Raw genomic sequence first — 20,641 nt, forward strand, 5'->3', positions numbered from 1 at the left:
TTAGTTTATATATACTATCACATGGGCATTCTTGTATTTTTACCTTTCTCTCTCATCCTTTTTTCCACTACCAAAAATCTTGTGCTAAACTCCTACGGTGCAATAAAAAAAAAAGAACGGAGGAAGTATCACTAGTAGAAAATATCAAAAAGGCACCCCTTAATTGGCACCGGTTCAGTCCAAACCGGTGCCAAAAAATGGGCTACAAAATTGGTACAAAGCTGAACCAGAATAAAAGGCACCGGTTTGAACCGGTGCCTTTGCGAACCGAACCTTTTAATTATTAAAAAAAAAACCGGCCTTATCTCTCCTTAAAACCCTAAAAGCGCAGCTTGCTCCTCTCTCTCCTCTCAATCCGCCTCTTTCACTCTCTCCTCTCCCTTCTCTCTCCTCGGTCTCCCTTCTCTCTCCTCGATCTTTCCGTCCCATTCACTTCTCTTTCTCTACAACAACAACAACACCACCGCAACAAGAACAACACCACCACCGCAACAAGAACAACACCACCGCAACAACAACAAGAACACCACCGCAACAAGGGTTTCACCACCGTAACAACAACAACAACAACAACATTAAGGGTTTTTTGTTTCAATTTTTTTGCGTTTCTGGGTTTTTGTTTCACTTCTCTTTCAATTTTTTTTGTTTTCTGGGTTTTTGTTGATTAAAATCCAAATAGTAAGGGTTTTGTTCGATTTCAATTTTTGTTTTCAGATTGGGTTTCTGGGTTTTTGTTTTTTGATTGGGTTTTTGTTTTTGCGTTTCTGGGTTGTTGTTTTCAGATTGGGTTTTTTAGATTTGGGTTTTTGCGTTTTGGTTTTTCAGATTGGGTTTCTTGGTTTTCGTTTTTCAGATTGGGTTTGAATTTTTTTTTCAATTTTTGGGATTAAATTCTGGGTTTTTTTTTTCGAAGCTTAATTGTATTAATGTTTTTTTTTTTTTTATATAATTGGTGCAGATATGTTATTCAGATATGAAATCGAAGAAGCAAGATACAAGAATGAATGGTGTTTTTGTTGTTTTTTTTTTATTAACAATATTGTAATTTTTTTTTTAAATTTATATTGTAATTTTTTTTTGTATTTATATGTTGTAATTTTTTTTTATTATGTATTGCAAATTTTTGATGATATTTATGTTGTAATTTTCGATGATATTGATGTTGATTAGGGGATTTTTCCCCACCAATCACCATCTGACAAGTGGACCAATCAGGTTCCGCCATGTGTCCGTCACATGGGCCAATAGGAGCCTGCCATGTGTCAAGCAATGATCCGTCCACTATGGACCAATTACGACACGACACGTGTCCTTCCCATGACACCTGGGATAACCGGTCACCTAGGCCCAACTTCCGAGGGAAGCCCAATCAGCCCAAGGTTAACCTAAACCTAGATTGGCACGTTTCCCGAGGTTATAAATACCTCCCTTAATCCTCATTAAAGGAGATTACACGCAAAAAACGCAGATTACACACATTAAACACTCTCACCTAGAGAGACCCAATCACTTTAATTTCCGCATCAATTACTCCTTAATCAAGTACTAACTTGACCGTCGGAGGCGGATCTCCAATCATCCGGAGCATCCGTTTGTTTTGCAGGTACAGGCGTCCGGTTCCAGTTTCGGAATTGTAACTCTCCCGCAGGACATCAGAAAACCCCGAAACATCTTGGCGCCGTCTGTGGGGAGAGTACTTATGAGATGGCATCCACGTTTGTACCGACTCCTGAAGAGAGACGTCCCCTGGACGACCCTCTAGTTCAGTCGGACCACGATACTGAGAATGATTTTGAAGTTGAAGCTCACACAGCTTCAGACGGGACCCTAAGGGCCCGACGTACCCGTCATACCGAAAGGAGGGAACGGGAACATCTTCATACAGGAAGCGAGCCAGCAGGCGCACCGCCTGTTCGGCAACAGCCGACTGATGGGTCTGCTCCCATCACAAGGAGTGAACTCATGACCTTCATGAGGGACTTCAAGGGAGAAATTCAAGAGTTGATCAACAAGAAGCCGCCTGCTCTGGACAAGGAGCAGTCGGCTAAGAAACCCTCCACTTCACAGAAGAGGAAGCCAGTTCAAGGGCGAGAGGCGACTCCTCATCCTAAATCTAGGAAGCGGGAGCCACCTGCCCTTGATTTCACAAAATACCGTTTTCCTACTCCAGGAAATAGGAAACCTGTTCGTCATATTCAGGCGGACGGGTCGAGAAAAACATACACAGACGCTCGGCTACTGCTAGAGCAGAAGAAGAGTGACCGATTGTCAGAGTCGGCCTCTACTTCAAACCTCCAAGACAGTCTGCGAAATACCTCGATGAGGCATACTCAGTCGTATCATGAGAGTCAGTCAGGCGGCACCTCCCGTCAGTCCGGCTATCATAGCGACCAGGCGGTACCAAACTTACCGTTTGTACCGTAACAACAGTATTTTTTACAGCCACCTCTGTTTGGTGGACATGCAGCAAAACACGTCCAACCTATGGACTGGCAGCTACGGTTGCTTAGACTTGGCGAACAACCGTCGGCCTTCTCCAAGGAAATTACTGAAGCCGCTCAGCCGGCCAAAGTGAAAAATGTATTAGTAGGCGCCTATGACGGCACTACTAACCCAGAAGACCATCTGATGACATTCACCAACCTGATGTACCTTCAAGGGTTGGATGATCCCACTTGGTGCAAGTGTTTCCCAGCGACTCTCAAAGGAATCGCACAACAATGGTTCGGCAACCTGCCGACTGGTTGTGTAAATAGCTTCAAGACGCTTGCTTACTTATTCACCTCCAACTTCGCCATGAACATCCCTGCGAAGAAGACGACCCTTGATTTAGGAACAATTCAACAGGGCGAGAAGGAGGGGCTTCGTTCTTACATCAGGCGGTTTAACCTGATGAGAATACAGATTCAAGGGTTACCGGATGAAGTAGCCTATACTGACTTTTTCAGAGGTCTCAAAGACGGGTCGACCTTCAAATTTGATTTGGTCCGAAAGAGGGTGGCGACTCTTCAAGAGGCCTTGATTGAAGCGGAAGCCTATATACAGGCGACTGATCTTTGTAGTACGGTAAAACAGTCGGACGGGAGAAGGTCCGACAAAAGAGAAGGACGACAGAAACAGTCGACAAACAAAGACGAGAAGAGAAAAGAGGTCTGGGCGGCTGATTCCTCTAAACAGCCGGCCCAGAAAAAGTAAAAATAATTCAAACCATACTCCCTAAAGTATGCGTTTAACAAGGATAGCCAATTTATCCTAAAGGAAATCAAGGGACGGATCTCAATTGAGAAGCCGGTCCCCATGAAGGGTTCTGCAAACAACCGGAACCAAGAAAAATTCTGTGATTATCATGAAGATGTTGGTCATCACACCAATGAATGTATCAGTCTCATGCGGTATCTGGACCGCCTGGCTGAGCAAGGTGATCTTGACACTTATGTCAAGAAATCTACGGGGAACACTTCCTCAAAAAAGCAGTCGACCAAAAAGAATCAACAGGCCGACAGCTCCGATACAGATGATGCAGTCGTCTACACCATTGCAAGCGGCTTCTCAGGAGGCGGCCCCACTATTAGGGGCAACAAAGACAATATCAGACGGTTAGATGTAAATTCCGTTCACCAAGAACGGCCCTCCAAATATTCATTTCCTGAGATTGTCATCACTGAAGAAGATCTAGGAGGGGTAAGAGGGCCGCATGACGACCCTATCGTTATTGAATGTAAAGTGGCCAACCAGAGAGTTGGCCGAATCCTCATAGATACCGGAAGCTCCTCAGATCTCATCAGTAGCAAATGTCTGTCGAAACTAAAATATCAGACTGATTGCATACATCCGGCATCCCACCCTTTAGTAGGGTTTGAGGAGGAGTCGTCCACCCGGTGGGACGAGTGGATTTACCCATCCGCCTGGGCGAAAAAGGGGAAGGACGACACATGGTAGTCCGGTTCCTGGTAGTAGAAGAACTCTCGGCCTACAACATGATTCTGGGACGACCAACCCTGAATAATTCCAAGGCTGTTATAATCCCATCTCTTATGTTGCTCAAGTTTGAGAGGGATAATGGAACAGTCGGGTCCCTAAGGGGATATCAGAGGATGGCCCGAGAGTGCTATCTCTCGGATGTCAAGCCCACAATTATGGCCACTGGGTCGAGTGTTGGAAAAATAGACCTTGACAATGTCAAGGAGAGTGCGCCTGTTCAAGAAGCAGGCGGCAAGAAGAGAAAGGCATCCCAAACAGGGGCCGCAAGAAAAGACAGAAAATAGCAATCATTGGCAGAGGAGCGGTCGGATGAATTCCGCCCTCAGCCTGCTAGTGAGCATACGGACCTGATGTTAGATGACTCGCGTCCTGACAGAACAATCAAGGTTGGGACGACTTCTCTAAGGGACCTAGGTGACGACTTTCACAAACTATTGAAAGAATACAAGGACATCTTTGCATTCGAAGTCCATGAAATGCCAGGCATTAGTCCTGATCTGGCGGTACATAAACTGGTCGTGGATCCGAAAAAGAAGCCGGTACGGCAGAAGAAGCGGAACCATGGCGAAGAAATAAGTCAGGCGACAGCCGCCGAAGTTAAAAAATTACTTGATGCAGGGTTCATTCGGCAATGTTACTTCCCAGACTGGGTTGCAAATGTGGTGCTTGTTAAAAAGCCGAATGGCACCTGGCGAATGTGTGTAGACTACACAGACTTAAACAAGGCGTGCCCCAAAGACAGTTACCCTCTGCCTAAAATTGATAACCTGGTCGACTCAACAGCCGGCCATGCTTTGATGAGCTTTATGGACGCCTACTCTGGTTTCCATCAAATTCCTTTATGGAAGAAAGATCAGGAGAAGACGGCCTTCGTCACTGATCAGGGGTTATGCTGTTACACGGTCATGCCGTTTGGTCTTAAGAATGCCCCGACCACTTTCCAGCGAATGATAAACACTGTGTTCTTTGATCAAATTGGGAGAAATGTCGAGGCATATATTGATGATATGATTGTCAAGTCTAAACTTCAGAAAGATCATCTGTCGGACCTCCGAGAAACTTTCGCCACACTCAGGCGGCACCATGTCATGCTCAATCCCAAGAAATGTGTCTTTGGAGTTGAGTCTGGGAAATTTCTCGGATTCCTTATCAATCAGAGAGGAATAGAGGCGAACCCTGAGAAGGTGCAGGCGGTCATTGACATGAAGTCGCCTCGTACCATCCGAGAGGTTCAGAAGTTAACAGGTTGTCTGGCGGCCTTGGGAAGATTTCTAAGCCGATCAGGCGACAAATGCCTATACTTTTTCCAGGCAATTAAGAAAAAGGCAAGGTTTGAATGGGGGCCGGATGCTGAGGCGGCCTTCCAGAAATTGAAAGTTCACTTGCATTCCTTGCCGAGGCTGGTCAGCCCTTTGCCCAAATAAGTACTCTACATGTACCTGGTCGTCTCTGATCATGTGTTAAGCGCTGTTCTCCTTGCTGAAAGAGACGGTTGTCAGCTCCCGGTCTACTTTGTCAGTCATGTACTGAAAAATGCCGAGTTGAGGTATCCCTTAGTGGAGAAATTTGGTCTTGCACTCTTCATGGCTGTTAAAAAATTGAAGCCCTACTTTTTGGCACATGAAGTTGTCGTGTATACAGACCAACCTATCAAGCGGCCACTGACCATCATGGAGTCGTCAGGCCGAATGAACAAATGGGCCATAGAAATACAGAGCCTCGAAGTTACTTTCGAGCCTAGAAAAGCAGTGAAGGGGCAAGCCTTTGCTGACTTTATTGTTGAGATGACTCGTCCTCCTGACTCTCAAGTTACAGACCAAGTCTGGAAGGTATATGTGGACGGAAGTTCTACTTCAAATGGTTGTGGAGCAGGCGTCATATGTCAGTCGCCAGAGGGCGACAGGTACGAGTATGCTCTACACTTCAGTTTTCAGGCCTCAAACAATGAGGCAGAATATGAAGCTTTACTAGCCGGAATCCGCATGTGCAAGGCGGCAGGAGCAAGAAAAATAGACGCCTGTTCCGATTCACAATTGATAGTGAGTCAGTACAATGGCGAATACGAAGCAACCCATCCGGCCATGATCAAGTATTTACAGGCGGTCCGACAAGCAGTCGGCTCCCTTGAGGATTTACATCTGACCCAAGTGCCGAGATCAGAAAACAACCAGGCGGATGCACTTTCAAAATTAGCATCATCCGCCTCCTGTGATACTCCTCGAACTGTTTTTTGGGAAGTAATGGAGAAGAGAAGCATCGAGGAAGACCCTATTGGAATCCTAGACAGAAGCTCAACCTGGATGGATCCAATCAGGGCATATCTCACAAACGGTACCCTGCCGGATGATCATCAACAGGCGGCAGCACTGAAAAAACGAGCAACCAGTTTTGAAATAATAAAGGGAGAACTTCATAAAAGGGGGTACCTTCAACCCTTCTTAAAGTGTGTTACTCCAGAAAAGGGGCGAGAGATACTGGACGATCTTCACTCTGGTTACTGTGCTTCCCATATAGGCGGTAGGACGCTTGCTCAACGGGCAAGGCGGCAGGGCTACTTTTGGCCTACTTTAGAAGCAGATGCGATGGTGATGGTGAAAAAATGTGACAAGTGCCAAAGGTTTGGAAAACTAATTCACCGTCCGGCTACTGACCTCACTACCATCCATAGCCCACTACCGTTTGCTAAGTGGGGCATGGATATTCTGGGTCCATATACGCCTGCTACAGGCGGAAGGAGGTACATACTTGTTGTTGTCGACTACTTCACTAAATGGGTAGAGGCGGAGGCTGTAAAGGGAATCAAGACGAAGGATGTAATTTCATTCATTTGGAAAAATGTCATCACTCGGTTTGGGGTTCCCATGTCTATGGTTTTTGATAATGGTCCCCAATTTGAGACGTCTGTTCTCAAAAGCTGGTTGGGTGACCAAGGAATTGCACACTACTTTGCATCTGTCGGTCGTCCACAAGCAAACGGCTAGGTAGAAGCCTTTAATAAAATCATCTCAGACGGTCTCAAGAAAAAGATTGAACGAGCAGGCGGCCTATGGGCGGATGAATTACCACATGTTCTCTGGGCCATTAGGACGACTGAAAAAGGGGCGACTGGAGAAACTCCATTCCTCCTAACTTATGGTGCGGAAGCTGTTCTTCCAATTGAACACTACGAGCCGACTCTTCGAGTAATGCTATATGACGAAGAGGCAAACTGGGAAGCCATGCGCCTGGCATTAGACTCACTTCCTGAAAGGAGGGGCAATGCTGTCTTGCGCCATGAAATTTACCGCCTGAGAATGACTAGATCATACAACAAAAAAGTACACAGGCATCCACTCAAAGTGGGGGACTTTGTACTTAGAAAAATGAAAGCAGTTGGTAGGGCTAATGAGTCTGGCAAACTAACTCCCAACTGGGAAGGACCCTACCGAATCTGTGAAGAGGTCAGGGATGGTACCTACCGTCTGGGAACACCAGACGGACAGCCGTTGCCTCGAACTTGGAATGTAGATAATCTTAAGAAATATTTCTTTTGAATGATGTAAATAGTCAAGGGCTACTTAATAAAAGTTTGCATACTTAATATTCAATTTTGTACTAAGAGGGGCATGCCTGCTGACAAACAGTCGGCTACTCTCCATGTTTAATTTTTATTCTTACTTAAGAGGGGCAGGCCGCCTATACATTTATAGTTGGCTACTCTCCATTGAGTATTTTACTCTATCTTCAGAGGGGCATGCCGCCTGTACCTTTACAGTCGGCTACTCTCCATTGAATATTTTACTCTATCACCATAGGGGCATGCCGTCTGGACATATAGTCGGCTACTCTCCATAGAAGAGGGCCGACTGGTTCCAAACACACAGCCACCCCCCCTTATACTTAACTAAAAATGATCAGTGCCTTGCCGACCCTGTGCCTAAACAGGCGGCTACCCTCCTTTTACTTAGCACCTACGTTCACCAAGAACTAACCAAGGCCACAGGCCGAATGATCAGACCAGGCGCCAAGCCAACTGATCCAATCTTCAAAACTAATACGACCTGTCCCAACATCATAGCAGGCGTCCGGCGGCAGCCCTCCGGATGAAATTCGTCGCAGAGAGCAGCTCCCTTTTGGGTGGAACATTGCTCTATAAACTAATTACACGGCACCTATACGACTGCCCCCAAGGGCAACCACGTAGCCGTTTTTGAGACAAGGATAACTCTATCACTAACCAAACCAGTGGTAGCAGTTGGCATCTGAGTCAGATGACCGCCTGTATTACTTGGGATAAATGCAGGGGGTACCTCTTGAGTTAATAGCCAACAAACATTGGCGAATCAAAAGGTTCAGCCGGCCTCCGCCGCCTGGTACCTTTACTACTCAAGCAGGAGTGACGGCGACTGAGTAACTCCAAAGTTAACTCATAGTCACTCTCTCAAACTTAGTATGGAGCCTAAAAGGTATGAGTCGTCCGCCAGTTTTTAGCAAACAGGGGCTCTCAACCACTACTCCTGCTAGGTTAACAACTTATGAGTTAAAAGCCAACAAACATTGGCGAATAAAGGGGAACAACCGGTATCCACCGCTTGATACCTCTACTACTCAGTTACTTGGCGACTAGGTAACAATCATGTTTACTTGGTCACTCCTTAAAAAATTTAGTATGAAACTAAAAAGGTGTTCATACAGCACCTGTTCACACTAGATTAAATATGGCGGGAAACAGTCGGCCTAGACGTCGTAAAGTCTCTAGCCTAAAAGCATGACAAGTAGGAAACAACTTTCCTACTTGGTTAAATTTACAAATGACAGGACCGCCTGTCTAAAGGGGATCCAGTCTTTAAAATGGTTCGAATACCGATTGGATAAATGGCCGACTGATCGTCTAGCCTGGAAACAGACAACCAGTCGTCCAGGGGCATAGGCGGCGTGACTAACTATCCGTACCTGTCTGCAACTATCGGCCATGTAAAACAGTCGGTATAGTGTACAATTGGATATCAGAATATTCAATACTTAAACAAATTTGAAGCAAAACAAAAAATTCATTAAAAAGAAGCCGGTTATTAAAGACCGGCAAAATATTCAGAGCCCCGGCCCCCTGGCCGGGTAAATACAAACAAACGGCACGCAGGCCGTGGAAAGAAGACATAAAGCTTAAGAAGGGGGCAGATCTTCAATATTAGCAGCTGCCGCCTGGTCAGCACTCTTCTTGCTGGACTCGGCTTCAGCTGCATCCTTCTTTGATGCATTACCCCCAAGCGGCACAAGCGCCACTACCGGCTCCTCCTCCTCCGCCAACGCCTCTTCCTCAGCAGCCGCCAGGATCTCTTGATTATATCTATCAGAACACTGGGGGTACGTTTTTTCCCATGAGGCAAAGTCGGCATTGGGGAAGAGGCGGCCCCAAGTCATGCGCTGGATTTGAGCAGAGTCTTCCATCATCTCCCGGACCAGCTCTTTCTTTTCTTGCTCGGCCTTTTCCGAGAGCTCCTGAGTAAGACTCTTCTCCTGGGTCACCAGGCGTACCTTTACGCTCGCCAAGGATTTCTCCAAGGTTTCGTATGAGGACATCTTTTGGCGAAGAGGTCTCAGCTCGGCCTTGAGGTTGTTGATGGTCGCCTCCAGCTCGCTATTCCTCTTCTGGGCCGCCTCTAACTGAGCCCGGATAGCGGCGGTAGCCTGCGCCTGATAATAAAGAATATCAATGGTCTGAACTTCATTTTGGGCAATTTGAAACATTGCCTTATCACAGTCAGAGGCGTCCATAGCTTTTGCAGCCTTTACCTCTTTGTTCTTCCGGTCAAGCGGCTTGCGAAGGCCGTTCACTCGGAGCAGGGCCTAAGTAAAAAGGGGGAACATGCGTCAGTTTCCAAACAAAAAGAAAACAGGCGTCCTGGAATTCAAATACTCAAAAATATGCTAAGTATACCTCAGCAAGGACCCCTGCAATCCCGTCTAGGTCAAGGGTGCCGACACCCCTGACCGCCTCCCTTTCAGCTGGAGGAACGGCCTTGATCATAGACTTGGCCACCTCGACCAAGTCAGGCTCCTAAGGGCCGGCTTCATCAAGCATAAACAAACGGATTAGACCTAGTAAAGAAGGGAGCAAGTCTAAAATTTACAAGGATAATTTCATACTTCTAGGTGGCCCAGCTGGAGTTTTAGAAGAAGTGGTCGGCTGTTTCTCAGCCGCCGCATGTTTCCTGGCAGAACCAGGAGAGCTCGCAACAGTCGTCCTCCGGGCCCTGGGGTCCGGCTGTTGGGAAGAAGAAGCTCTTGGAGCGCCCGTCTAAAAAAGAAGAAAAGAGTCAGTATATGCATAAACACAACTCCAAAAAGAGGGTGAAAGGTTCGAAGCCCACCAAGGGTGCCCCCTTGTTGGGGGAGTCGGTTGAAGACTGTTACATGATGGAGGCCCGCAACATGGCCGCCGCAGTCTTGGAGGCGGTAATTTTGCTCATGGCGTCCGCTGCAAAAACAAATAGCATAGTTAATAAAAGTCATAACAAGAAATGCATGGAACAACAGAGTATTCGACAGGCCGGCTACCTCTTGAGCACCGACTGCTGAGGCCACAGGCGGCCAAAAAGTACTCGTCGTAGAGCCATTTGAAGCTCGGGACGCAGTGCAGGGGTACTTGCTCTCGTACCCCTGAAGTAGAGTTCACCTTCGACTCTACTTTGAAGAGTCCTTTATCTAGGATCTCTTTCTTAGCCTTGGGGGGAACAGGCGGCATGCTGCGGCCGCCTGCAAGAAGGGGCGGACTCCTGTTCCACCTGTTGAAGCGCTTGTTCAGCTCTGTGTCTGAACTCTCAATGATAAGGAAGGTGCTCCGCCAGTCCTTCCATTTGTTTTATTTACCTCTCGTCATGAGGTAGCCCCTATGGCTCGTCAATTGATACCAGCCGGTACCGCCTGCCTTAGGGGTCCGGCTGAGGTAGTTCATGTGGGCGAAAGCCTCGAAGTTCGGCTCCACCCCGTGCAGTTCGCACCCGGCCACATAGCCAAGTACGTTGACCCAAGAGTTCGGGGCTAACTGCCATAACCCCAACTCATACCCATCCAAGATCCGCTGAACAGCCGGATGTAGTGGGAAGCGCAGCCCAGCCTTGATGGCTGCCTCGTAGCAGCCAAAGCAGGCGCCATCATAACTGGTACCAGCCGGCCAGACGACTGTGTCTTCTGGATCCGGCACGAACACTAAAAAGTTGGGGCCCATTGTGTGGTTTGCGATAAAGCTCTCCACTTTCTCTTGCATGGCCGTGATCCGGCCCCGAGGTACCGTGCAGTAGTAGGGGGTATTTTGCTCTCGGTGAGAGGCGGATGGCTCCGCCCAATCGTCCCCCTTCTCAACTGCGTGAGAAAGCCTCGCCTCTTGTAGGCGACTGTTTTTCTCTTCTGTGTCCAGGGAAGCATGGCCAGAAGAGCTAGACTCGGAATCGTCCTCTGACGAGTCCGAAGAGGACGACTCTTCCCCTCTCCCGGAGGGGCCCGCCTCCTCTCCTTTAAAAGGAGCAGGAGAGAATGTAGAATTGTCAACTGTAAAATGGGAAGGGGTCACTTTGACTCCTCCCTCAGAACTGCCTGCTTTCAAGCCGCTTTGTTTCACTTCCACATCTGGCGCCTGGTCAGATGTTTCACTAATCGGCACCCTGTGGGAGGAGCCGTCTGAGTTTGAGATCCTGGCAGTCTTTTTTGTTCTGGCCATCATGCTCTGCATAGACACAGATACAGTCGGACTTTGTATAAAGGGCAAAGATGGGTCCAGAAAAGGGCAGGCGGCACTCCTAGTCCTAGATTCAGCCGTCCTCGGTGACCGGCTGATCACTAACCTAGGTCGTGTCGTGTGCTTCTGTGGTGCCATTTCAAAAAAGAATAAAGTAAAGAGAAAATTAAGAGTAAGAGAACCGACGGTTACCTGAACGAGTGACGATTGATGAAGTTATGAAAATCCTTTGCAGTCGGCTTGTCAGAGCAGGCGGTAGGCAGAAAGGGTCCAAAATGTCAGTGCAAGTTCAGGGGTCCGAATGTTCTCTCACAAAGTTTTCAAGTGTGAAAATGACCGAAGTCAACACTCCTTTATATAGGCGAAGTGAGAAGGCGAAGGGTCACTTCCAGAATTCAAAATTTTGGCGGGAGAATCTCTCGGCCTCTCGCCGAGTGACACCTGTAGCAGGTCGTCGCCTGTTACAGGGCGATACCTGTCACAGGTAACACGTGACCAGTCACGTGCCACCTGTGAGGGGCAAATGATTAGGGGATTTTTCCCCACCAATCACCATCTGACAAGTGGACCAATCAGGTTCCGCCATGTGTCCGTCACATGGGCCAATAGGAGCCTGCCACGTGTCAAGCAATGATCCGTCCACTATGGACCAATTACGACACGACACGTGTCCTTCCCATGACACCTGGGATAACCGGTCACCTAGGCCCAACTTCCGAGGGAAGCCCAATCAGCCCAAGGTTAACCTAAACCTAGATTGGCACGTTTCCCGAGGTTATAAATACCTCCCTTAATCCTCATTAAGGGAGATTACACGCAAAAAACGCAGATTACACACATTAAACACTCTCACCTAGAGAGACCCAATCACTTTAATTTCCGCATTAATTACTCCTTAATCAAGTACTAACTTGACCGTCGGAGGCGGATCTCCAATCATCCGGAGCATCCGTTTGTTTTGCAGGTACAGGCGTCCGGTTCCAGTCTCGGAATTGTAACTCTCCCGCAGGACATCAGAAAACCCCGAAACAGATGTGTTTTAATCGATATTCGATTTATGTTACGTTTTGATGTTGTTATGTATTTTAGACTAATTAATTTTTAAGTGGAAAAAACAATATATATATATATATATATATATATATATGGCACTTTTGGCCAAAAACAACAAAAATATTTTTTTTGTCCATTTTTGGCACCGGTTAACCGGTGCCAATTCCGAGTTTTGGCACCGGTTCGAAGCGGTGCCTTTTAAAACCCCTTTTTGGCACCCCCCACATTGGCACCGGTTCAAACTGGTGCCTTAGGCCAGGTTTGAACCGGTGCCAAATTCATTTTTTCACGTAGTGTATATGTATTATTATTACCTTGAGTCCTTGACAATAATCTTCACTAGTACACAAAAACAAATATATATTACCCTGTAAAACAGTAAAAATACCTATTGGGATTGTCTATTCAACCATTTATAATTAAAAAATTCACATAAAAAAAATTAGAATCGTAAATAACATAGAAGTCAACGTAAGCCAAATGAAAAATCAAAAGAGAAATTAAGTGTATATGTGTTTCGTATAAGCAGCAATATCTATATATTATTAATCTCTTTAATATTTTAGCCTGTACAAGTTCGAAAAAAGTTAATTATGTTGAGAAGTTGACATATTGCGATATTATAATCTCTTTTATAAATACGTAGCTAATAGGACCGTTATAACTACGACTATAAGAAATTACACCAAGTTCTCTCATTCTTTTATCAATTAAATAAAATACATCATACACAATAACCGCGACTAGAAGATATATATTGCACCAAATTCTTCTGATTTCCTTAGAATATTCGTACAAAATCCAATGCATCATACAAAATACTACTAACGTACATGGAAAGCATACATAAAATATACCAATTCATGCTGCCCACGAATTATAGCCTATAAGTAATGAGCTTCGCCTGCAGTCGTGCAACCAAATAACTGATGATTTGGATAACTGCGACAAAGATGCCAAATCCAACTAAGTATTAAAGAATTAAGTTTAACCGGCAAAGTTACCATATATAAGGCAACCAAATGTTATGTTGTAGAGCATCACTAGGTCCTACACTTTCTTAGGAAACCATCAATTGTAAAATGGATCTCTTGCGCATTCTTTCCTTGGCCACTTTGCTTATTTTGTCATCGTTTGTTGTAGCATATGCTAGCGAGGATACACCAACTTCTTCGGAGTATGAGACTCCATCATACACTCCAACTCCTGTAAACGAGTCCCTATCATACACCCAAACCCCGGAATATAGTCCATCTCCAACGTATGAAACCCCATCATACACCCAAACCCCGGAATATAGTCCATCTCCAACGTATGAAACCCCATCATACACCCAAACCCCAGAATATAGTCCATCTCCAACATATGAATCCCCATCATACACCTCTACCCCAGTGAACAGCCCATCTCCTACATATGAGACTCCATCTTACAGCCCATCTCCTGTCTATGAAACTCCAGCATACACTCCATCTCCATCTTACAGCCCCTCTCCCGCGTATGAAACTCCTTCATACACTCCATCTCCATCTTACAGCCCATCTCCCGCGTATGAAACTCCTTCATACACTCCATCTCCATCTTACAGCCCATCTCCCGCATATGAAACTCCTTCATACACTCCATCTCCATCTTACAGCCCATCTCCCGTGTATGAGACTCCATCATACACCCCAACCCCATCATACGGCCCGTCTCCTAAATATGAAACCCCAGCATACACTCCAACCCCTTCCTACAGCCCATCACCTATGTATGAGACACCGTCATACACCACAACCCCGGTCTACAGTCCATCACCTAAGGATGAGACACCATCATACACGTCAACCCCAACCTACAGCCCAGCTCCTAAATATGAAACACCGGTATATAACCCAACTCCATCTTACAGCCCATCCCCTAAGTATGAGACCCCATCATACACTAACTCCCCAGTCTACAACCCATCACCTAAGTATGAGACACCGTCATACACCAACTCCCCAGTCTACAACCCATCACCTAAGTATGAGACACCGTCATACACCAACTCCCCAGTCTACAGCCCATCTCCTAAATACGAAGACTCATCATACACCCCAACCCCAGTTTACAACTCTTCACCTAAGTATGATACTCCAACATACAGCAATGAAACCCCAGCTTATAGCCCATCTGCTAAGTGTGAAACACCATCATACACTCCAGCCCCGGCTTACACATATTCATCTGAGTATGAAACTCCATCATACACCCAAACTCCGGAGTACAAGCCATCTCCAGAATATGAAACCGTAAACACCCCAGCCCCATCTTACATGCCTTCTCCAAAGAATGATGTCCCTTCATACTCTCAATCCCCAGATTACAACCCTTCTTCTACATACAAAACCCCATCAACCTCCTCTCCTACATATGACAACAAAAACTATTACACTCAAGAAAAGGACCTACCTACCCTTTATGGTGTGCAAGGTGTCATCTACTGTAGTTCATGTTATGAATTCACACCAATTGAAGGTATGTTCTTTACACATTGCTGCATCTAATATTAGAGGGTTAAAATGGTTTTGGTTGCAATGAGTTTGTCTATCTATAGAAATGATGGAAATTATAGTCGTCCAAATTTGAAACAATATTTTAATAAGATTGTCAGTTATCGACATTAGTATGATATTGTGAAGAATAAATCTAGGGTACAACATGTCTTAATGAAATTAGAGTGATTCCATATTTTGCATAATTGATTTTATCTTGCATTTCCTTATTTATCGACGTGTTACATCATTAACATTAACCGAATAAATAATTTTATTTAAGTTGGCGTTGTGTACTTGTATCCAACACGTAAAAAAAGTGAGGTATAAGATGAGATTATTTATGGGACATAACACATGATAAAACGATGTAAGATTACTCTATATAATAAGGAAAGGTTATTATATAGTTGACTTAGGCTTTATCTTGATCGAGACTAATATTATTTTATGCAATGTTATTGAGCAGGAGCTGTAGCCAAAATTTCTTGTAAAGCAAAGCATGGATACAAAGAAGCTAAATTCTCCATGTTAACCCCTAAAACAGACAAAAATGGCTACTTCTTAGCTACATTTACTCCTGAACAACTTGGTGACCATTTGAAGCCAACAGATTGCAAAGTTTCCCTTAAAAGCTCTTCATCAAAGACTTGTAACGTTGCTACGAACGTGCACCTAGGAAGATCAGGAGCTCCCCTCATCTATACAGAGCATCTTGCAGGGTACCAAAATGCATACAACTTGGATTTGTATTCTGTTCCCATTTTTGCTTACACTTCTAAGACAAAATGTGAAAATTATCCAGCTTACCACAAAAAATCAGGTTACAAGGCTCCTACATACACCCCATCAACCTACACTCCTAAATCGAGTTACAAGGCTCCTACATACACCCCATCAACCTACACCCCTAAATCGAGCTATGAGGCTCCGGCTTACACCCCATCAGCCTACGCTCCAAAATCAAGCTACGAGGCTCCTACATACAAGCCATCAAGCTACAAGGCTACATCATACACTCCATCAACCTACACTCCTGAAGCAAGTGACAAGGACCACTCATCATGCCCCCCACCAGCCTATACTCCAAGCTATTAAACTCCATCACATACTACTCCATAGTCGAGTTAAGAAACTCCGGTGGTTATACTCCAAACCCACTGGACGAAGCCCCTACCTACACCAATTATGGATATTAAGAAAGAAAATATTATGATTTCATTCATTTTCCACTATATACTATATCTATATCCTTAATTTATACCTAACTTAATATCAAGTTATAGATGGCCGTTACTACTGTGCTATTTGTATTACAGAGAATTATAATAATACTAATTGTCTAAGTCTTTATATTAGCATTTAACTTTGTGTTCCATAAAACATGCTTCTAAACTTGTTACTCCTTATAAACTCTCAAAATCTAAGATATATACAAGAATGTGTTCTTAGTGACTACTAAGAGCAATTTGAGGCCTCAAAGTTAAGTTTCAAAGTACACTGCTTAGCATCTCCAAAGTGAATAATGGTGTTATGGGTACAATTTAAGGAATTACTCGTAGTTTTTAGGACCGGTATGTCTCTCTGATCTGATCTGAAACTTGCACAGTGAAGATATGTCAACTACCCTTGGGGTGTGTTCAATAAAACCCGCTCCAACAATGGTAAATTAGTGATATCAGATAGATAATTAAGTATACATGCCTGCATTGAGTAAATTATAATAAATCTGTTTAAAGATGTTGTATTACTAGTCAAATTTTGGGAGGAGATTCTCTACTGATTATTATTAGTCAGTTGCTCTTTGAGACCTGTAAGAGTCAACCAAAAAAAAGCTCATGGCAGGTTGCAGGGAATAGTAATTTCAAATTTTCGATAATAAATGTGATGTATGTACAATATTCCTCATTGACCAATTCTTCTTAGAATTCAGATGAGGTGATTCAGACTTTATAAACCTCAGGCAATCCCTGTTATGGACATCCGAAGAAAGTGGTCTTACACAAGGATTGGCGAATTTGAATGACTATTTTTAATGAGACTGGATGGGTTCTCTTGTACCCAGATTAACGGCTTACCTTGACATGCTGTCCACAAGTAATTAGTCATAAAGCAGTGGCCAGATCACCTGCATTTCTACAACCAAATGCTCAAATGAACGCGTATGTAACAAAATTCAACTGTAAGCTAAGCTTCAATCTATCAGGGATTTCATCTCAAAGTGCTTCTTTCGCTTTCAGTTTATTACCTTATATAGCCTCCTTTAATGAATGCTGCTCACACAACATTCAGAATCACGGGTACAGGCCATCAGCTGAGTACAGTACAGCAGTCCACATCGTCAATGAAGTCCTCTGCATGAATATCAGTATAAAGTCCACTGGGCCACTACCATCAGAATACAAACCCTTGTTGAAGTTTTTATAAAAAACAATACAATCTGGCATCCAGCTGAGCACAAGGCACCAGCTCCAGGCTCGGTAAAGTACATACGTCATGATGTTATAGACTCATACCCTACCCTATTGACTCAAAAACCAAACCAGAATCTTAAAATTTTAGCCGCTGCACCAAAAGTCAGGCAAACCAGCCTCACTTAGCTTCCAATCTTCATCAGCAACTTACAGTCTTGCACCAAAGTTGGATGCCCAACACCAAATTACAATTGCATGCCATAAACAGAATCCAAGACTCAAGAATCAGGAGTATAATGTAATCACCAACTTACAGCCCCACCTCTGAATCCAAGGCTTACATTTACTTATATACAATCTTGGTATAAAATCTAAGAACTCTGGAAACGCAAATTAAGCTACACTGCATGTGTATGACCCGTCTCCTAAAATCTTAAGTACAAGCACCAGTTTGACTCGCTATAGTGTTTAAAACACCAAGTATTCTGTGATCCTCAGTTGTTCCTGTAAACCTACTATCATCTCATGAAGACTGCAATGTCCAGAGTAAATAAAAATTTAAGCATGAAACCACTCAAGCATTGGATACAACCTCTATGATGAATAATTGCATACAAATCACAGATCAGATTCAAATATTGTGTAATCTCTATAACAATTCTAAGAAAATTGCAGCCCTTGATCTTAATAATCTCATATATTTGATACTCGTATTCAGTTATTATATCAATTCAGAAGATTATTTGGTACAGCGTATTAGTATTGCTGATTTCTCCTTCAATCACCTCATTAGTTTACTGACATGCCAAAAAAAAGTACTTCAAAGAGTATTAAACTAAATTCACTGGACTTAACAGAGATTAAAACCCAGCAATATGATTCAACATAATTTACTTCAGATTATTTATGCATGAAATTACCAAAATCAATTAGATCAGTTATTTACAGCCCCATCTCAGAGTCGGGCTCAAAAAATGCACATCAATGCCTACATTAACTTGTATACAACCTTGTTCTAAAGTCTAAGAACTTTGGAAATGCCAATAAACTAAATTACTTGCGTACGACTCCTCCCCTAAAGTTCTAACTATAAGCACCAATTTTTACTCAGTTGTGACAGTAAAACTGTAACAAAGTAGATCTCAGATTCAACAAATCAGCAGTCTCTATAATAGTCCTAATTCTCCAACAGTCGTATCCACTTCAAGATAGATTCAGAAGATTTGCTTCAGGCATTTCCTAATCATTTTGGTTCAGCATATTTCTACAAGAAAAAATACTTCAGATTGAACGAAACTAAATGCACAGAACTAAACAGGGAAATTAGAAACCCAACCACTGATTTAATTAAACTAACTTCATATTTGTAATAATATTACCAAAAACAATTGCACCACTTGATAATATTGAATAAAGTGAAACTAACAACAAATTAATTCTTAGAATTTAGACGAGGGGATTCAGACATTAATAATCTCAGCCTCTCAGGTGATCCTTGTGGATATCCAAAGGAAGTAGTCTAGCATTGGCTGTTCTAATTAGATTAAAATAGACGAATATGAATGATAATATTCTAATGAGACTTGAGGGGTTCTCTTGTCCCCAGATAGACTGCTTGCCTTGATATGCTGGTTATCAACCAGTGGCCATATCACCACCGGCATTTCTACAACAAAATTTAACTGTAAGCTAAGCTTCAATCTACAGGGATCGCATCTCAAGTGTTTTTTTTTTTTCACTTTCACTTTCTTATAATTTTAGTCATACCTCGTTTACAGACTTATAGTTATATAGCCTACACTAATAATTAATGAAAGTTGCTAAAAACAAAAAATCAGAATCTCAGATACAGTCTCATCATCTGGGTACAGACATATCGCCAATTAAAGTCCCCTGCATGACTGTCAGTTAGGCTACTGCCAACAGAATACAAACCCTTCTTGAAGATTCTAGCAACATTCAACACCAATACAGCCCTCTTGCATTGTTTAAGGCACCAGGCACACTAGGGTATATTCATCATGATGTTAATATGTTATAGGCTTATACGAGTTATGCACTTATGCCCAACTCTCAAGCCTCAAACTCCAAAGTACAAACCAGAATCTTAAAATTAAAGCTTATACATCAACAGGCAAAAGCAAAAATCATCAAGACAGCTAAAACGTGTCCTCAATTAGCTTCCATTGCCTACTTACAGTCATGCACCGAAGTTGGACGCAAAGCACCAGATTACAATTACAATCAAAGACTAGGGATTCTAGAGTATACAGTCAATCCCGAGTCTGAGTATCACCTATATACAGTAATACTCATACTTACATAGTTACATCTAAAGCCATACAGTTTGAATCCAATGTCTAGGAGCTCTGAAAAAGCCAACAAACTACACTACCTATATATGGGCAATATGGCTACTCTTAAAGCCCCAAGAAATGAAGTACAAGCACGATTCAACTCACAATTAGTGATTAATACCCAGGTATCCTACAATCATAAGTTGATAACCCAATTGTTCCTATAAAACTGTTTTTGTCTAATCAAGTCTATAATGACTAGAGTAGAGATTGCTTAACTTGTAATACAACACGTACAAGGAACACCTAATTACAGATCTCAGATTCGACAAATCAGTAGTCCCTAATAATCCTTAGGAAATTTTAATCCTTTTTCTCCTACCATCTCAAATATTTGATACTCGTATAAATTAACAAACCAATTCAGAAGATTAGGTGAAAGATTTTGTAATCATATTAAATTGCATTGCTCAGCTCTCTTTGAATCACAAAAATACTTCATACCCCCTATTAAATTAAAGCCACAGAACTAAACATAATAATTAAAATCAACCTCAGATTTACCATAAAATTACTTCAATTTAATGATTATAATTACCAAAATCAATTAGACAAATTTATATAATTAACAGAGAACAAAATAAAACATATTGTAACAAACAA

The 20,641-nt window shown here is 43.4% G+C and overlaps 1 protein-coding gene across 1 annotated transcript; it reads left to right on the forward strand.

Moving 5' to 3' along the window:
- The first annotated feature begins 13,806 nt into the window (after positions 1–13,806).
- On the forward strand, positions 13,807–16,664 carry LOC110686942 (adhesive plaque matrix protein-like). Its single transcript, XM_021863563.1, has 2 exons — positions 13,807–15,250; positions 15,737–16,664. Exons 1-2 carry the CDS (start codon positions 13,831–13,833, stop codon positions 16,363–16,365), a joined length of 2,049 nt encoding a protein of 682 aa, XP_021719255.1. The 5' UTR covers positions 13,807–13,830; the 3' UTR covers positions 16,366–16,664.
- The last annotated feature ends 3,977 nt before the right edge of the window (positions 16,665–20,641 follow it).

Source organism: Chenopodium quinoa, unplaced genomic scaffold (assembly GCF_001683475.1).
Source record: "Chenopodium quinoa cultivar QQ74 unplaced genomic scaffold, ASM168347v1, whole genome shotgun sequence".
NCBI lineage: Eukaryota > Viridiplantae > Streptophyta > Magnoliopsida > Caryophyllales > Amaranthaceae > Chenopodium > Chenopodium quinoa.

Bases quoted from the DNA above. Each gene is read 5' to 3' on its own strand.
- LOC110686942 (XM_021863563.1), top strand. From the start codon at position 13,831: ATGGATCTCTTGCGCATTCTTTCCTTGGCCACTTTGCTTATTTTGTCA. The intron at 15,251-15,736 runs GTATGTTCTTTA...GTTATTGAGCAG, and splicing joins TGAATTCACACCAATTGAAG to GAGCTGTAGCCAAAATTTCT.